The sequence below is a fragment of the Anser anser genome (genome assembly GCF_964211835.1).
Source record: "Anser anser genome assembly, chromosome: 6".
Classification (NCBI taxonomy): Eukaryota; Metazoa; Chordata; class Aves; order Anseriformes; family Anatidae; genus Anser; species Anser anser.
The window spans coordinates 20,189,209-20,206,077 of record NC_139726.1 but is presented as its reverse complement, the minus strand read 5'-3'; the positions used below and the strand labels follow the sequence as shown (position 1 = coordinate 20,206,077).

General features: G+C 40.2%; 1 protein-coding gene across 30 annotated transcripts in view; it reads right to left on the bottom strand.

Annotated features, from left to right (window-relative positions):
- Window positions 1–6,557: 6,557 nt before the first annotated feature.
- Window positions 6,558–16,869, bottom strand: part of B3GALT1 (beta-1,3-galactosyltransferase 1) — a 206,147-nt gene continuing 195,835 nt past the window's right edge. For 16 of the 30 annotated variants that reach the window (XR_014586221.1, XR_014586222.1, XR_014586229.1 and 13 more), the window contains one exon: window positions 11,299–11,518. Coding sequence is in view for 10 of the 30 variants with exons in the window: in XM_083842425.1 (XP_083698551.1) it covers window positions 11,513–11,518 (6 nt within the window). In the remaining 20 variants the exon portion in view is untranslated. Of the gene's footprint in view, window positions 11,519–14,533; window positions 14,926–16,869 lie in introns of all 30 variants that reach the window. The other 14 variants (XR_014586225.1, XM_083842417.1, XM_083842430.1 and 11 more) reach the window with 4 other exon arrangements.

The window sequence follows — 16,869 nt, the reverse complement described above, 5'->3', positions numbered from 1 at the left end:
TGAGCTGGAAAGGGAGAACACGGGGCGGTGGTTGCATTAACACCAGCAATCCAAGTAGCTTTTAGTTTACTAACTGATGTGGCGGGCCCAGCATTCAAATGAAATGCTGTGTACTCCTCTGATTTGGTATTTCTCCTGGGCTTAGCAGAAGGTAAAAGTGGAAGCTTGTTTTCCATGACATTTCCAGCACAGCAATTTCCAAACCATAAAAAAAAAAAAGCATTTCATCATGTGAAATGTCTGGGAAATAATCATCTGTCACAAATGAGACAACTTAATCTGCTCAGGGTTTGCTCTCCTTACGGCCTAGGAGTGATAAAATGTAATGTTTGGGAGCACAATGATTTATTCTTCGAGGTAAAATGTGTGGTTCCCGAATGGAAGCTTTGCATTAAGATGTAACCAAGGATCCTACCGGGTTTCTGCCTGGTTATACTAGTAAGTGCTCAAACCTGAGGCTGATGTGAACCTTCAGGGTGTAGGATCTGTAGGATCTCGGTGGGTTGGGATACACTCCATTGGTAGTACCCCAGTACATGTGGTATGAGGGTAGCCATTACTCTTAGCGATGGGAAGGACCAGCCAGCATCATCAGTCAGAAAGGCCCCTCCTCGCTAACCTCTGCTTCGCTAATATTGCGACAAGGGAGATTCATAAGCATTATTTCCATATGGTTTTTGTCTGGTTATCTAATTGGGGTGTACTCCTTTATGATACAGATTGGATTGTACATTTTTCTACTTGGTTTAGACTTATTGGATGCATCTTTGTTTGTAGTTAATTTTCATATATTGGATGCTTGGGCATGAAGGTTACTGTTATGAGACATCCCAGGAGTTCAAGATAAGAAGCAACATCTGGAGTTTAAGTGTTAAAGTGAATAGGGAATATTTCCCAGGCTAGTATGTGTTTAGATTACCTAAGGACCTGCTTCCTTGTGACTCATGGTTCAGCAAACGAATTTGCCCTCAACAAGGACAACAGTGGTATTCCCACTCCAGGTACCTCAACTTTTACCCAGTCTGATCACTCTTCTGTGCATAGGGGTGAATATGTTGTCTACATGTTCTTGAAACTTGCCTACCTCCGAGGTGCAAATACACAGCAATAAATCTCACGTTAGGTGCATTTTTGTTTTGTGAGAGTGGTGGAGTGTTTTTATCTTGTTTCTGTAGTGATAAAACAAATAGCCAATAACTGTTTTGTCAAGCACTGGCTTGCAATGCTCAGTTTGTTTTCCTATTGACACTGTGAAAAAAGCACATTGCATTTTACATTCAAAACCCCCTTTAAAGGAATCTGTGAACCATTGTGTGATTTATTGCCCCTAATTAACACGAGCCAATACTTTTACAAGTAATTAAATCAGTTTAAAAATGTTGCACGACTCACCCATCTGTTTGAAGTAACGGCTAAATTGCAGCATAATACAAATTAAAATGTATACTTCCATAACCTGTACTTCCAAGTATATGCCAGCACTTGCATTGTGTGCATGTATGTTCCTCTATTAAAAAATGTAATTTTAATTACATGCTGTATATATTCTTTATTCTGGCCCATTAGTTTTATCCCCATGTGTAGAAATGCTGAATCCAAGGAACAAGGCAGTAAATAATCCTGGCTTTTAATGACCAATTAAAGCAGCCTATCATCAACCTTGCCATCAGCTGAGTTTGTAATTCAAAGTACAGATATGCTGTAATTGTTAGAATAAAATAGTTCCCGGGAAGTACCAAGTCACTCTCGTTTGTACATAATAGCACTCTCCAGAGACAGCAGCACTTCATTTCGTAAGCCAACCAGCAACTGAAATTTAATAAAACTGGAAGCTAAATAGGTGTTTCCAAAGTGAGGGCAAGCTTAATACAAAGTCTCGGTGCACCTTGATGATTTTGTCCTGGATGATCAGGACTTTTCTGTGGCCTTTGCAGGAGGAATATATGTCAAGTTCATTAACTAGGTACTTTAAAGGTAACGTGGGTATGTTGATGCCTACTGTGTCTCTAGCTACTCTAGCCCTGTAGACTTGCTATCTGCTCCAGATGATAGCAAAAGTAATTTTTTTAAGTGTGATCATATAAGACAAATTGTCCTGTCTGTTGAAACAAATCCAATAACCAAGTCGCTGATACCTTGAAAACAGGGATAGAGAGAAAAGTACTGCTGTGCTCAGCCTTCATGCAGATGTACCTGTAACACATTCAGTGCTGGAAGCCTGAATATTAGAAAGAAGTGAGGACAGTGGACACAACGTGGGGAGCAGGAGCAGATATAAAGATTAGGGCATTGAAATGGTGGATGAAGGTGCACTTGATTAAGTGGAAGTTAAACTGTGAAAATTAAAAAAAAAAAAGTGTTTTGAATTACGAGCTACTTATGGCTAACAAGAGAAAAGGTAAAAAAATATATATATAAAATTATATATATATGGAAAAAACTCATGAGGCAAGCGTGTGATAGTGAGACCTGTGCGATCTCACACAGGCTGTGCAGTGATGTCTGCAGGCAGACAAAAGACGAAAGATGAGGGACCTCTCTTCTCCATGCACCTAAAACCTGGATGAGACAACAACATAGAAAAGGTTCTCAAAAGAGCAGTTTTGTCCTCTGTATATTATGTAGGACAGCTTGTCCTCTGAAACTCACCGAATTTACTTTGCCTGGCTTTGGATGAGGTAGGGCTGTAAACCCATCGGGTAGGGACCGTCTCTTTGTACAGCCTTGCATTCTGTTCTTTGAGGCTGTTTTGGATGGGTACGTTGGTTTGGTGACAGATTGCTGTGCTATGGGAGAGTGCATTAGGGAAAGTGAGAAGAGTGAAGGAAACAAGAAGCAAGCGGAGCAGAGTGAGGCTGAAGTGAGATTTGTGCAAATCAAGCAAAAGGCAGAAGGGGGGAGGGAGAGGAGGAAAGCCAAGGTCTCTGCCCTCTCTTACAGTAGAGGGTTGAAGTGGGGAACAGCAAACCTTGTGCGGCAGATTTCCAGGGCTGGCTGGCAGACAGGGGCCAGAGGGGAAGAGGAACACGTTGCGGGCTGAGCCACCACTGCAGGCCCTGTGGGTGGCTGGGACCTGGGGGTCAGGGCTGCTGTCCTGGCCAAGGGGGGCACGTGGGAGGGAGGGGAGCTTTGGGTGCAGGAGCTACACTGTGCTAGGGGCTGGCGGAACACAGGGAAAAGGGAGGAGGTTTAGCTCTGCTTTATGGGCGGGGGTGAGAGCCCGGAGGGGTCTGCACCACGAGCTATGAGCACAGCGTGATCTGAGGAATGGGAGGGGTACCACAGGGTCACCAGCAAGGCCTGATGCCAGCTTGAAAAAAAAATCTACTTGACTCATTATTTCCTTTTCTGAACAGAAAAAAATAAAAAATAAAAAATCAAGGGGCAATAAAATTACCCTAAGCAAGAGATTGTTGGGATTCTTCCAGATGAAAGAAGTTTAGCAAAGTTATCTTTGTGCCACCATTTTTTCTCCAATGCAATGACTGCAAAAATAAAAGCAGTTTAGGGAATGGAGAAGGAGAGATTGCAAGGAGCAGATAGGGCCCTGTGGGGCTCCTATTCTTGCTAGTAGTGTGCATTTTTTAGTGCTGCCAAGCAGACTTTTTATGAGCAGAATATAACATGTTAGTGAACTGGCAGAGAGCCAGGTGATACAGATAACTCAGCGGAGAGCTCTCTCCTGTCAGGAGTTAAGTGTTATGCACCTCCTCTCATTGCACAGCTTACAAACCCATAGGTCTTTTGTTCTACTTTGTCTTCATATGGAGTGGGCTTAATGGGAAATCGGAGAGGTTGCTGCTTGCTTTGTCTTCTTGCTTGCATTTGATGAGAGATGAAGTTTCTGGTGAGTAAAGTACCGTCTGGAATGTGGTGTTCTTCCCCAGAAACCTTGGTGACATCCCAGTTGACTTCACTTTGAATTGGAGTGAGACCTAAATTGGATACAGAGAATCAAATCCAGCCCTTTAAAAATAGGCACAAATCCCTTCGAAACTGATTTGCATTGTGACTGGAGTCAAATCTGATTTGTTTCACACAGCTCAATCCAAATGTAATCTGTGGTACAGCAGCTTAATGGAGCCCGGTGTTTTACTTCATTGTCTCTGAATATGTATGAGGGTGAGATCTGATGGATGATGGATAACTGTTGAAATGTCTCACAATTCAAGATTCTTTTTGAGGAGAGATTTTTAATGAAGTTGAATAAATAATAAAAAGTTTTAGAACGTTTCAAAATGTCTTATCCCTTTCTCTTGCTGCACTTTGCAACCGCTTTTCTCTTAAGATGTTCTCATAAATGTTTTATCATGCATCAACTCTTACCATATGAGCACGTTGCCCTCAGAGCCCAACGGCGGTGCATCAGGCTAGAAGAGTCGAGGTGCTGGCTGTGGTTTCTCTCTTAAATGGCTGCTATCCTCGTTTCCAAAGGAGGATGGATGTCACACTAAATAGTTTCGTACTCCGGGCTTCCTAGCACATCCCTAATGACACCGTGGGAAGCTCTCTGCTTCCCTGCTTTGTTGGCATACTAAGGCGTCTGAGTTGTTGCTCTCTCCTGCAGTCTCTAAGTAAGGGATCACACTAGAAAATAGGCCGGAGTAAGGGAGCTCCTAAAGGAAAAAGGGATGTTGGAATTGGAATTATCCTTCATAGTCTTGATTTAACTGCAGAAGTTAGTAGGTATTACCTACAAAACCTCAAATTTGGGCTATTAGCTTGCCTCAAATAAATGCTATCTGCATTACAGAGCCATTTCACGTAATTCTGCACAGATTGACGTTAACACTGCCTTTGCAGAATAAATGTTCAAAGATAAATCTTGCATGAAGAATGAATCACCTCTTGCTCTCCTTAGCTCTTTCAGATGAGGCAGAGACATAACGTAGAGCCAGCTAACATGCAGACCTAGCCAGAAAAATGGACCTTTTTTTTCCTGCATTAGGCATGTCGTCAGAGGAGAGGCTTGAGACAACTCTATTACGGGTGCAGTCGAATCAATAACGCATATTCATCCTTTTTCTTATGACTCTTTTTGTTCCACTTTGTAAATTCCCATTTTTAACAAAAGAAAAGTAAGCAGGTGTTATTCACTAGAATGTTTTGTGTCATAAGGGTCTTCTTCTATGGCATGTTGCTGTTTCAATTGGAAAGCTTCAGCAGGTTTAAGATGGTTTTATTTAATGTTTTCACTTAAGGCAGTGAAAATTTCTTTGGAAATCTATGACAATCAATTAAGTAAATGAGAAAATAGAATGCTTGTAATTAAGATAATCAAGCTACACGAAATCCACCCTACTAGTGCTAATATCTGTATATCTCCAAGCTGTATATTAATTAAACACCATGTAAGTGTTGCAATTAGTCTTGGGTGGCTATGGTGAAAATGAGAGAAATCTAAAAATGATTGGACGGGTTTTTAATGCATGCGAAGTTGTTTTAAAGCAGCTTGTTATAATTTGTAAGGTGATGGTATTGCTGCAGACACTTCTAGGATGCCTGACAAGTCTGTCACGGGCTTGAGCTGCTTCTGAATAAAGTGACCCAAGGAAAAATACACTTCAGTTTGCAAAAGCCATGTTCTGCATCTTAGGTGGGTGGATTTGCTCCTCAGCTCCGTGGGTGAGGTTGGGTTACTGAGCTCTGAAACCAGAGCTCAAGATGGTCAGATACTGAGTTCCAGGCAGGAAACCGCAAAGGGGAGGGCAGAGGGAAAGGAGTTATTCTGGCTACTTCTTGAAAGAAAAGGGTTTCTGTCTCCTTGTTATGGTTTTGTTTTACTTTTTTATTTTGATGTGAAGGCCAGACCCAGGCCTTCCTACCTGAAAAATGGCATCTTAATATATTTGTGTCAGGAGCGTAGCCTGACTCACCACGCTAGGCTAACGGCATAATCTGTGTGTATTCAGGTTGTGCTTCCTCATTACTTTCCATGCTGCTTTTCTGGGGCTTGTGGAAGCAAAAGGCTGTGACTGTGTTGGTGTGTGGCTGGGGGAGGCCAGGGAGGACTCATTCCCTTTGTGCAGGTGTCCTCCTGGTGGTCATACAGCAACTTCAGAGCGAGTTTATTGTGGTTTAACGATACAAGGGTTTGGGACACTTTTGTTTCCCTCCCCCACCATCATGCGTGGCTTCAAGCCTAGGTATTAAGGTACCGAGAGGTACAGCAGCTGCAGGGCCAGTGGAGCCAAACAGCTCCTCCACCTCCGGGCTGCCAAACTTCACTTTCATGAGCTGGGGCTGCCGAGCAGATGATGAACTTACCTGCTAATTTGCTAGATGTTACCATTGCTGTCTTAACTCTTTGGAGCCAAATGAAGTAGTACACCTGGTCAGTGTGGACATCTGCCTGATTAAGATTTTGCACAAATAATGAATAAAAGTAATATTTTTGTTGTTTTTATTTTTTTCCAATGATTTTTTTTAATCTGCTTTTACAGAACAATATTCTTTCTCATGACAAATTAACCTATTTATTTGTATCATGCTTTTGGATAATACCATTTATGTTTCTAGAGAGGAATGAAGAAGAAAACTGTACATGACACTTCCAATTTTTCATTTGACTCTGTTCTTATTTTTTTTTTTATTATTTGACATTGATACAAAAAAATAGTATCTTGATTAGCAGCTTTGCTGGCAATCCCACAAAACTGTAAATAATACTTTAATCTAAAAGAATGCACTCCTACAGACACTAGAGATAAAACAATATATACAATTTAGACAAATAAATACATAAGTACAGCCAGTCATATATAATGATACACTTAAAGTTCGGTTACTGTTGACAAGCTTTTCTAGTTAATTACATTCTTCATTTACAAATTGCCATTGCCACCTATGTTATAAAGACAAAAAAAAATCCCTACAATGAATCAAAATTGATACTCAACATTATTATTAGGAAAGATGGAAAATGAATCTTGAGACTTCTGTCTAAATACTGTCAGAGATTTAGCCAAGAAAGTGAAAAATTCCTCCAAAAGCGAGGCATTTTTCCCCATAGATTATTAGCTCAATATACTCTGTTAATGTACGTTTTGAAATCAAAATAAGATTATACTCACACTTTTGAAGTGACTAGAAGCTGGACCATCTTAACCAAATTTTGATCTGCCACATGCCCAGTGAAACAAAATGGCCTTTAAGTACTAAATACTTTTGGTTAAAGGAAGCCCAATGCAAAATATTTTATTTAACAGTACTGAAGGTGCCACAAATATTTCTGAGTGGAAGGGACAGTAACTCCCATACTGCTATGAGTAGCTGTATTGCTCCCTTTCTAGCTCTAGGTTGCAATACTGCAGTTTATGAGCAAAGGGAAAATAAATCTGTTTATACGCGTTTAACAATCTAGTGAAGTCTAATATCAGAAAATTAATAGAAGTAGAAAATTAGGCTCTTGTTTTCTTTTTAATTCACTTAACAATAAAAGAAAAAAAATCTTGTACATTCAAAAGTTAGGGCACACATGCCTAAGGCTCTTGAAACACTGGACAAATATAATGCCTAACTCAGCTCCATGCACAACAGAATACTACCCAGCAAGCAGACTCTATGCATATATACAGCTGAATACAGAAGAAAATGTCTTAGAAATATGTACATAAGTTCCAAGATGAGCATTTACATTTCTGTTGAAGATCTATCTATTTATAAATGGCAGGAAATACATTTTTCAGGTATTATTTTCAAGGTGTACCTTCCAATCATTAATGCAGTCTATTTATTAGTAGGGGAGAAATTCAAGGCTGCTGTGCTACTCGAGCCCTGAGGTACCAGGACCTGGGAGACCTGCTGTCCTCTGGGTTACTAACCAAAGGCCACAAAAGTGTCAGTGGGAGAAGAAAGGCCACCAAATCCATTTGGCTGTGGATTCAGAAACCCCAGATTACAGCACAGCACGGACAGACGGGGAAGTGATGGCAGCCTGTTGGCTGGAATTCTTACAAAGCGTGCCCTGGTAGGGCTGCGCCCGTGCTCTGTGACTTAAATGAGGGCTGGGGATGAATTCCACCCTAGTTTCCCTTCCCAAACTGCATTTTCTGGGGCCTCGATAAGAAAAGCTGAATTTCATTTGCTGTGTATTATATACATATATTCGTATGTGCAATTAGAAGGACCTTGTTTTGCTGGAGTTTTGAGTTTGACAGGAAGCAAGAGCAACTTTAACAAGAACTAGGTCAACTGGGGAAGGATAAATCTTAATATGCTGCAAGAGATTCAGTATTTCTTTTATAAAATTACTGATTTTCACATACGAAGGATGCACAAGCTCCTGTTGATTAGCAGTAACTCCTGGGCTATCTATTGCGTAGCTTCACCTTTAGATTTGAAGTATATCTCTCAGACATCTAATGCTTGTGGCCAGGTGCACTTCACCTTATTTACAAGTAGTTCCTTTCAAAACAGTGCTGCATCTGTGAATAGGACTAACGCTTTGTCTTTAAACTGCAAAGCTTTTGGGGTAGCATCTTCATTCATTTGTTATCATTACAAAGTACTATGTACACCTATGGCAAAATCAGTTCAGAGTTTTCCTTTAAATCCTTGTTCAGTTAATTTCTGACAACTCTATAGACATCCTGAATAACGTACAGTCTTACCAGTTTTCACATTATGCATATCTCCAGCTGAAACGTATGAGATTTTTGTGCATGCTGTGGATGGTGTGAGTACTCTACAGCTAATAATATATTTGGTGAGTTTTGTACCTGTGACTTGCCTGTGAATTCTTCATTCCAAGATATTTGTTAAGCAACGTCACATTTTAGTTCTTTGTTGGAAGGTGATACTGAGTAGGGATGACTTGAACCTATCAAAGAATTTTCCAGGAAATAATTTCCATCACATTTCATCAACATTCATATTCAAAACACATCAGGACATTATAAAACTTGACTAAAATCTTGTGTATTTAATTTCTACCACATGCTCTGGGGATCTCTTGAGTTCTGGTTCTTTTTTGAGCTGGACCTCTGAGTATCGGCTCTAATGGAGAGCTACAGATTTGTAACAAAGGTTTGAAGGTTTTTTGTTTGTTTTTTTTTTTTAATAAGTTATTCTTAAGTTAATAAGCTTAATAAGTTATTCTTAAGTTAATAAGTTATTCTTAAAAGCCCTCTAATTTTTTGTATGTAACTGTTATGTACTCTGTAAGTTCTTCAGTCGACAAAAAATGGGTGGGACAAAATTCTGCTTGTCTAAACCACTAAAAATATGGTATAATCTCATTCGTATATGCACTATAGCAAAAAGTAGTTTACCCTTAAGAAATGTTCTTTTGTCTTTACTTTTATTTATTTTTTTATTTTTTTTTCAGGTACATAGTTTACCAACTGATGTTGAAGGAATACGATGCTTATTAACTGGCAATCATATATTGCTATATAAGATACTCAATCATCTTAAAAAAAAAAAAGTCTGTGATAGTGTTATTGGACCCATTAAAGTATTCCTAAATAAGAAGAGATCCACATGCACTCATACTAATGAGAAATGTTGCATTTGATTTAAAATTAAGATATTCATACTCTTATCACAGATATTTGAGATGTATTTTCATACACCTCTGCTTTTTTATATTTCATCTACAGATCCTATTTCATTTTAAAAATTCACTTGGTATTTTAGGGGCTACTTTTGGCAGTAGAAAGAAGTGGGACATTTTCTGAAATGATTTAAAGGGATGTGATTTGGGGGAATAAAAATATTCTTCTGTGTGTAGGTTTCTTTCTAAGGCCTATGAGACTTTGATGTTCTTACCTGTCTAAATTCTGCTACTGCGCCATCTGTAAGCTGTTTGGAGATTGCACACATTGTACTATAAGACACAGATGCTAAGGTAGGTGTGTAAGATCAGTACAAATATATACAGTTCAATTTATTAACAAAGCTCTGAGTAGGGATGATTGTAGGGTGTCAAAAAGGGATAACAGTATATTTGTAATTCTTCATTTCTTAGGCCTGAGTCTTACCTCAGAGGCTGGGGCATGAACTGTTAAGCAGCTCATGATAGTTTATTACTGTCCGTTTATGTACAGATGCAGGAGCTGATGTGTGACAGAGGATAATATACAAAATCTGAGATTTGACTCTAGATCCTTTCAATTGGTGTAATGTCCTTATGAAAAGAGCCTGAAGTCTGTAAACCAGTAGTCAAAATGAGAATGAAAAATCAGTCATTAAAAATCCTCTCACAGTAATATCCCACAGTTTAACCTGTAAATCAGTACATCACTTTGTCAAAAAATAACCAGACTAAAGCAATATTTAAAAAAGGTATTTACATCTGTAAAAATCTTAACATCTAAGATGCTTCTTGCTTGACATGTCATTCCAAATTCTGTGCATTTCTTCTGGTGTTATCTGGTGCACTGTGATCACCCTGCGGTACCTGCACAAGCTGTAGGCCATTTTCCAGTGGTTGAAGCCACTGTTTTGGAAGGGGTGAATGCCCAGCTTCCGAAGACAGAGTCCGACGTACACGTCTTCAAGATGGAGGAGTCTGGTATGAAGGGAGGTTTTGTAAATCAGTTCTGCTACATCAGCTGAAAAAATGTAGCCAGTGCCTGAACAGAAGGGCGGGTAATTGCTGTCAGGATACAAATCTCTTGGCATGTACCACTTGCTGCGAACGTCTCGTATTGGTCCTCCGTTTATAACGTAACCGGTGAAGTACCTTCTTCTCGGCTTGGTGTTGGGTTTGAGCAGCTTATAAATAAGATTATCCATATTTACAAAAATATCACTGTCTGTCTTCATAACATACTTAGCTTTTGAACAAAATGTTGCTACCCACCTCATCCCCATTAAAGTTTTCAGAGTGAGGTTATGATAAGAGTCGATAAAATCCTCTACAATAATGTCATGAAAAATTTGGCTTTCTTGCTCTACCATTTGATTTAACACGGGATCTGCATTTTTTCCAAGAAGAAATAGCGTGGCAATTTTAATTCCTTTAAAGTTGTTTTCATCTCCCCACGTTTCTCGAATTGCTTGCCTTGCATCGAATTCTTTGTGAGTTGTGCTGATAAGAATAACCAAGAAAGGGACACTCTTCTCGCATTTATTAGGTTCGTTGATAAGAAAGTCAAAGGAATGTGGATTTATAGGTCGAGTTCTTATGTTGCCAAAGGAAACGTTTTTTCTGGCTATTGATATGCTATTGAGCTGTCTGTGGCCAGTGTAGGAAGAAGTAGGACGAGTTATACTTAAGTACCAAAGAGCGCTTGCCCAGCAAACTACTGTCAAAACATACAAGCACGAGACCTTTGAAGCCATTGTTCCTGTAGCTCTTCTATTCAGCGTAATGAATAAACAGCCTTCTCACCATCAGTGCACCGATATCCCAGACTGGCAGCATATTACCAATGAAACTGGAAAGTTCGATATAGAAGAGTAACTCTGTAATCATTCATGGATCTTGGGTAGCAGCTATTAACCCTGATGATACTCAGCTTTTCTTCTTTTACTAGCAGCAGCTTCCATTTCTTGGAATTCTCTGTTATTTCTGAAAAAGATGAAGAAAAATTTTCCATTGCTACATCATAAAAGCCTATGGCAATAAAAGTGAGCTGGCCATTAATAAGCTAAGTCTCTTAATGCATTTCTTGGATGTCCTTTTTATTTCTCATGAGGTACCACAGTGCAAGATAGTGTACTAGAAGAAAGCAGTATAAGTGAAATAATGCTTTTAAGATTGATAATTTCTCATATATATATATATATATATGGTATATCTCATATGATATATAAAGATTAAAATTACTTGAAAAGCCAACATGCTGTGCGTGATTAAAAAATCATTTTCTGGTTTCTAGCATTTTTGTGCATTTTGTTCTGGTTTCCTACTTTTTTTTTTCTTTTTTTTTTTTCAAAATATGCCACCGAATATTTTAAAATTACTTAATGAAAAATAATGTACTTTATCTTAGGATTAATAGTATCAGTGGCAACGATGCACGTGAATATCTACAAACCCTATTTAGACTAAATGCTGGTAACGTCTGCCCAGGTAACAACAGCCTACTTTGGCAAGAAGAGAGAATTGTACTGATGGGTAAACGCACAGCAGAGGACAGAGGAGAAAGGAGGATATGTGTGCTGTCTTACCCATGTAAAGATCAGCACCCCAGTAGACTCTGTAAAAGTCTAGAAGTATATTAACACGATTCAGTTAGTCCTGTTGGAAGTTATCCCTCCTCATCCCTTCCATGCAAACCAGGCTTTACTCTTCCTAGAAAGACATTGCTGGCATGCTGTATGGGGTAAGTCACGATGGCAGCCTGGTAGCAGTTGCACGGCTGGCCGGCACGTGGAGCGCCTGTTCACCTCTCCGGTCCTGCAGTGCGAGCCCTGCCTCCGGCACGGGGGGCTTTTTGGCTTCCCTGAATGCATGAATGTGCCAGCCCTGGAGCTTGCTTTGCCCTTAGCATGACTCCTAGGCGCCAATTCTGTTTATCATCATTTTGGGGAAATGAGACAAGCCACACTAAACCTTCAGGATCAGTGCTGGGTCTCCATGACACACGAGTTCCTGAAGAGTGCCTGTAGGCTCCACATTCCTGGATTTTACTGTTACGTTGCTTCAGAGCTACAGGATAGTAGAAATTTGCAACAGATGAGTTTTACAGAAGAGTCTTTGAAATACTAAACATTTACTGTGGATAGTACAACTCATGCGGGGATTCAGGTAAAATGATAGAAGCCCTGTTGTAGAAATGTCCTTTCTGGTTCCATGCTACTGCAGCATGTTTGGATTAAACCAAAATGCTTAGGAAGCCCACGCCTCCCATGTATTAGGTATTTATGGTCTCTTCCTCCTGAATAAAAGCAGATGAGAGCATGGCCTGGAGGTGCCTGGAGCAGGGTCCTCTGCCAGGCGATGGGTCGCTTGGCTTTCGGACTGACAGCCCCAGCTGGGCAGGCTATCAGGCTGTCATCCAGTGCCACTATGTCACACTGAGGTGTGAAAACAAGAGAGAAACGATCTAACATTTGATAAATATACACATATAATCTCCCACAAAGGCTGATACATCCTCACAGCTGGCACTGTCCTGCTAGCCCTGGTCCTCATTAGATCCAAGGTCAGCTGTTTAATGACCAGAACCCACATGCCCCTCTCCCCTTTTTTCAAAATAGGAAAATGAATTTGTGGCTTGTTGAGAAGGTTTTTCAGTGTCCGTAGGTTTTGCCCTATAACCCAGGCAATTTAATGGTGCAGACATTATCTGTCATCTCCTTTGCTACTTGTTGCAGAACTTGGGATTTGTGATCTTTTCCCATTAATCAGTAGCATTAAACATTTTGGGAGCAGTATTTTTAAGTGAGGCCTTACTCTTAAACTGTCCTGTTAGGCTGCAGAACACAATGACCTCAGCACCCACATATGCCCTTGTAAATAAACATAGCCATGACAAATATATACACGAATGCCACTTTAATTCTTGGAGAGCACATGTGTCCTGTTGTAGCAACCCACTGGATGCAGTGGGACACAGTTCTGAGAAAGGCAAAGCACACCCTTGATCTGCAGCTTTTTGCTGGCTTCATTGTGAATCTCTGATAACCGCCCACATTGGAAACCTCACTGGGGAAAAAGACCAAGTGTGAAATGCCACAGCATAACAAAAAGAGAGCAATTAGTTTAATATCTAGAAGGCTGTGTTAATTAAGAAATTCAGCCACCATGGATTTGAGATGTGGAGTGTGGGCTTTGTGGGTCAGTGCATTTAAAGGACTCAAGTATTTGTGAAACCTTAATGCCGTAAATATTCTGCACATGGTAGATTATTTTAGGAAACCATATATTGCATTCTCTAAATGTGTGTATTTTTCTGAATCTCTTCTCTTATAAAGGCAGGTGCATTCATTACCATGAGTACTGTGCAGGTAACTGAGGGAAAGGGAGATTGTAGCCAGTGCGTCTTACACACTGCAAAATTACAAAAAATAGCTTTTTAGTCCTGTAATGTCATGGCTGTGATGTCCAATCTGTGCTGTGAAAAGATTAGAGGTAACAAAAGTCTTAGAGCATTTCAAAGAAAGATTTAAAGCTATTCTAGGGAAAGTTCTTGGTCAATTATGAGATCTGCAGATACTGGTTTTCCAAAATGAACATTTCTTATACTGGTCCTTGGATTTCTGTCTCTTGAAACAAATCTGATTGCCATGCTATTAGTAAGAAAAGTCTCAAGCTTTGCTATGGTAGATGATTGTGAAAAGCAAATGTTTAGTATTATATTTCCATCCTGTGACTTGAAGTCGTGTGCTTAATTGTGCTGTTCACAGCTCTTGCTGCGCAAGCCAGAGAAGTCATCCGGCTGCAGCCCAGAAGCAGCCCTGTGTAACTTCTGTAAGTAATTGTCCTGACAGAGACTGCAACTATTCGCAGCAAACCTTTTACAAGCTGACTGCACATGGAGAATAATCCTCCAGCTAATGAGCACATTTGAGAATCTTGCTAACTGTTCATGGGCAATTTTCAGGCAGACGTAAACGGAGTTCAGCAAATGCCACTCACCAGCTGCAGGACTGTGCCCACGTATCAGAACACTGCCGTTTCTGCTCAGAGGTTGCCGGTCTTTTTTCTTTCAAGAATGCCCAGGTCAGTCATTGTGTGTAAGTGCAATTGGATTAACGTAACCAGATCGTGGTGGAGTATGACGGAAACCACAGCTCTTGAGGCCTGGCATGTTGCTGTAGCTGTGATCTGTACCATATCACGTGCTGCTGCTGAAGCAGAAGATAGGTGCTGAGGGAGGCAGTCAGGATGCTGAGCTGTGGGCAGACCCCGGGTGTGAAGCGCAGGGAGGCGGCAGCTGCTCGTCCTGGCACCCGCGAGCCTGCCAGGCAGAGCACGACCGAGTCAAATTAACACTGCGCATCTCTGCCAAAATGGACCTATTACTTTCCCTGAAAAAAAGGAGGGAATGCAGCCGCTAAATTATTTAGTAAATGTAGCAAACTCTCCTCATTTTCCCTGAAGATAGATTTTTGTAAGTTTTCTATAATCATGGCTTTCATCTGTGTATAGACCAAGACACTGAAATGTCTTCACCATTTATGAAATCCTTAAATTACCTAAGGAAAAGTCTGTGATTATTGCTGAGTCTTGTTGAGAAGATAATTACCCTAAACATTAAGAACACATCTACAAAGGAATCTGGGGACACTGTTATGATCTTGGCTGTATGTTTTTGTAGTAATTTCTTGAGGAAATTCTGGACAGATGGCATAGGTGATTTAGCAGGAGATTGCGAGCTCTTCTCTAGCAACTTCATTTGAAGGTTTCTCAAATACTCCAAATCCTTTTGCTGTGCCCAAGTGAAATGGGCCTGAAACTAAATCAAAGCTGCAAAGGAAGACCTTTCTTTCTAGAATATATGTGGAAAGGGATTGTAATAGAAGTAGAAGCCAAAGTCTCGGCCTGTGGGAGGAAAGTACAAGCGTTCATTTCAGGTCCAGGTTTTTTAGGAAAATCAATGCTTCCACTTTGGGAGGTCCCAGCTGTCATATGCTAAAAGAGGCTCACTTCCCTTCTGTGCCTTCAAGCATTTTCTGAAAATCAGATTGTGTTTTAAGATATGCGATTTGTACATTGAGAATCATTCCTTGCTCACAGAAATATTGATGATGGACTTTGCCCAGGGCAAATGTAAGAGCAAGTATTTGCACAAGTGGTCCTTTCATGCTAACAGTTCTCTTTGCATGAATGCTGATTTGCAGAAGTTTTATGCTGTGTTCCAACACTGAGAGGAAGAATTGATCTCTGGAAATCAGTTTGGGATTTATAAATTATTTTTCAATATATACTACGTATTCTTAATACCAGTGAAAAGTAGGAATGACTATGGATTAGGGAATTTTATGAAAAGGTTCTAAATCTTAGATAGAAAAATGCAAGTTCTAGTTAAAATTTGCAGCAAATTTTCCCATGTTACTGAAACTTCCCCAAACTTTGAAGAGCTACTGCTGTCTTTTACCAGTTATAAGTTATTCAAACTGAAAGCGAGTCCGCTTATGAGTGAAAACACTACTCTGTGTTTTCAACTTTATATGTTTTCAGTGAAAACGTCTATAAAAATAGGATTTTCTTTTTTTTTTCTAAGAACTGCTGAGACAGCTTACGTAAGACAATTAAACTATATTTGCTTTGCTTTGCATTTCTCTTTCTTAAGAAAGAATGATCCACCTATTTTTTCGAAATCGAATAATTTACAAGTTAGAAAATTAACAGTTTCCACCATGACTAAGCTGTGAACGCAGTTTTGAATCACAGAAGATCAAGCTGTTGGAAGAAATATTTAGGAATATTTGGATCCACACCAACATCAGACTTGCCATGACTTGAGGGGACTGGGACAAGTTATTGGTTAGGAAACATGAGCTTGGCATAAGGGACGATTTCTTGGCTGGTGATGTCCTGAGGTGGAAACTCAGTGTTGATTTGAGCAGCCTTTTGCTCTGGCTTGGACTGTACTTCAGGAGACTTGAAGCTATACAATCCCATCCAAGTTTTGCAGCTTTTAGCAGGGAGAGGCTTGAGAGCTACTAGGTCATTCCCAGAACTTTTGGTGACTTTGATAGGCAGAGAGCGCTCCTCTGAGAGTTAGGTGATATTAATCAGCCTCAGTACGACTTGGGAGCAGCTGTCCTCTCTTGGGGTGATGAGAAATGCCTGCACCAGGTGTGGCTGTGTGGGGTTCTGTACCTGCATTTTCTTGCTAATAAACCTGACTGAATAAAACCAGCCTTGGAAAACCCCCAGTGCTGCTGGTGGAGGAAGAAGTAGTGATAGATCAAGATTCAAGCTTGCCCAAACTGGACACAGACTGTCTGGATTTGGGTGTTTCTTGT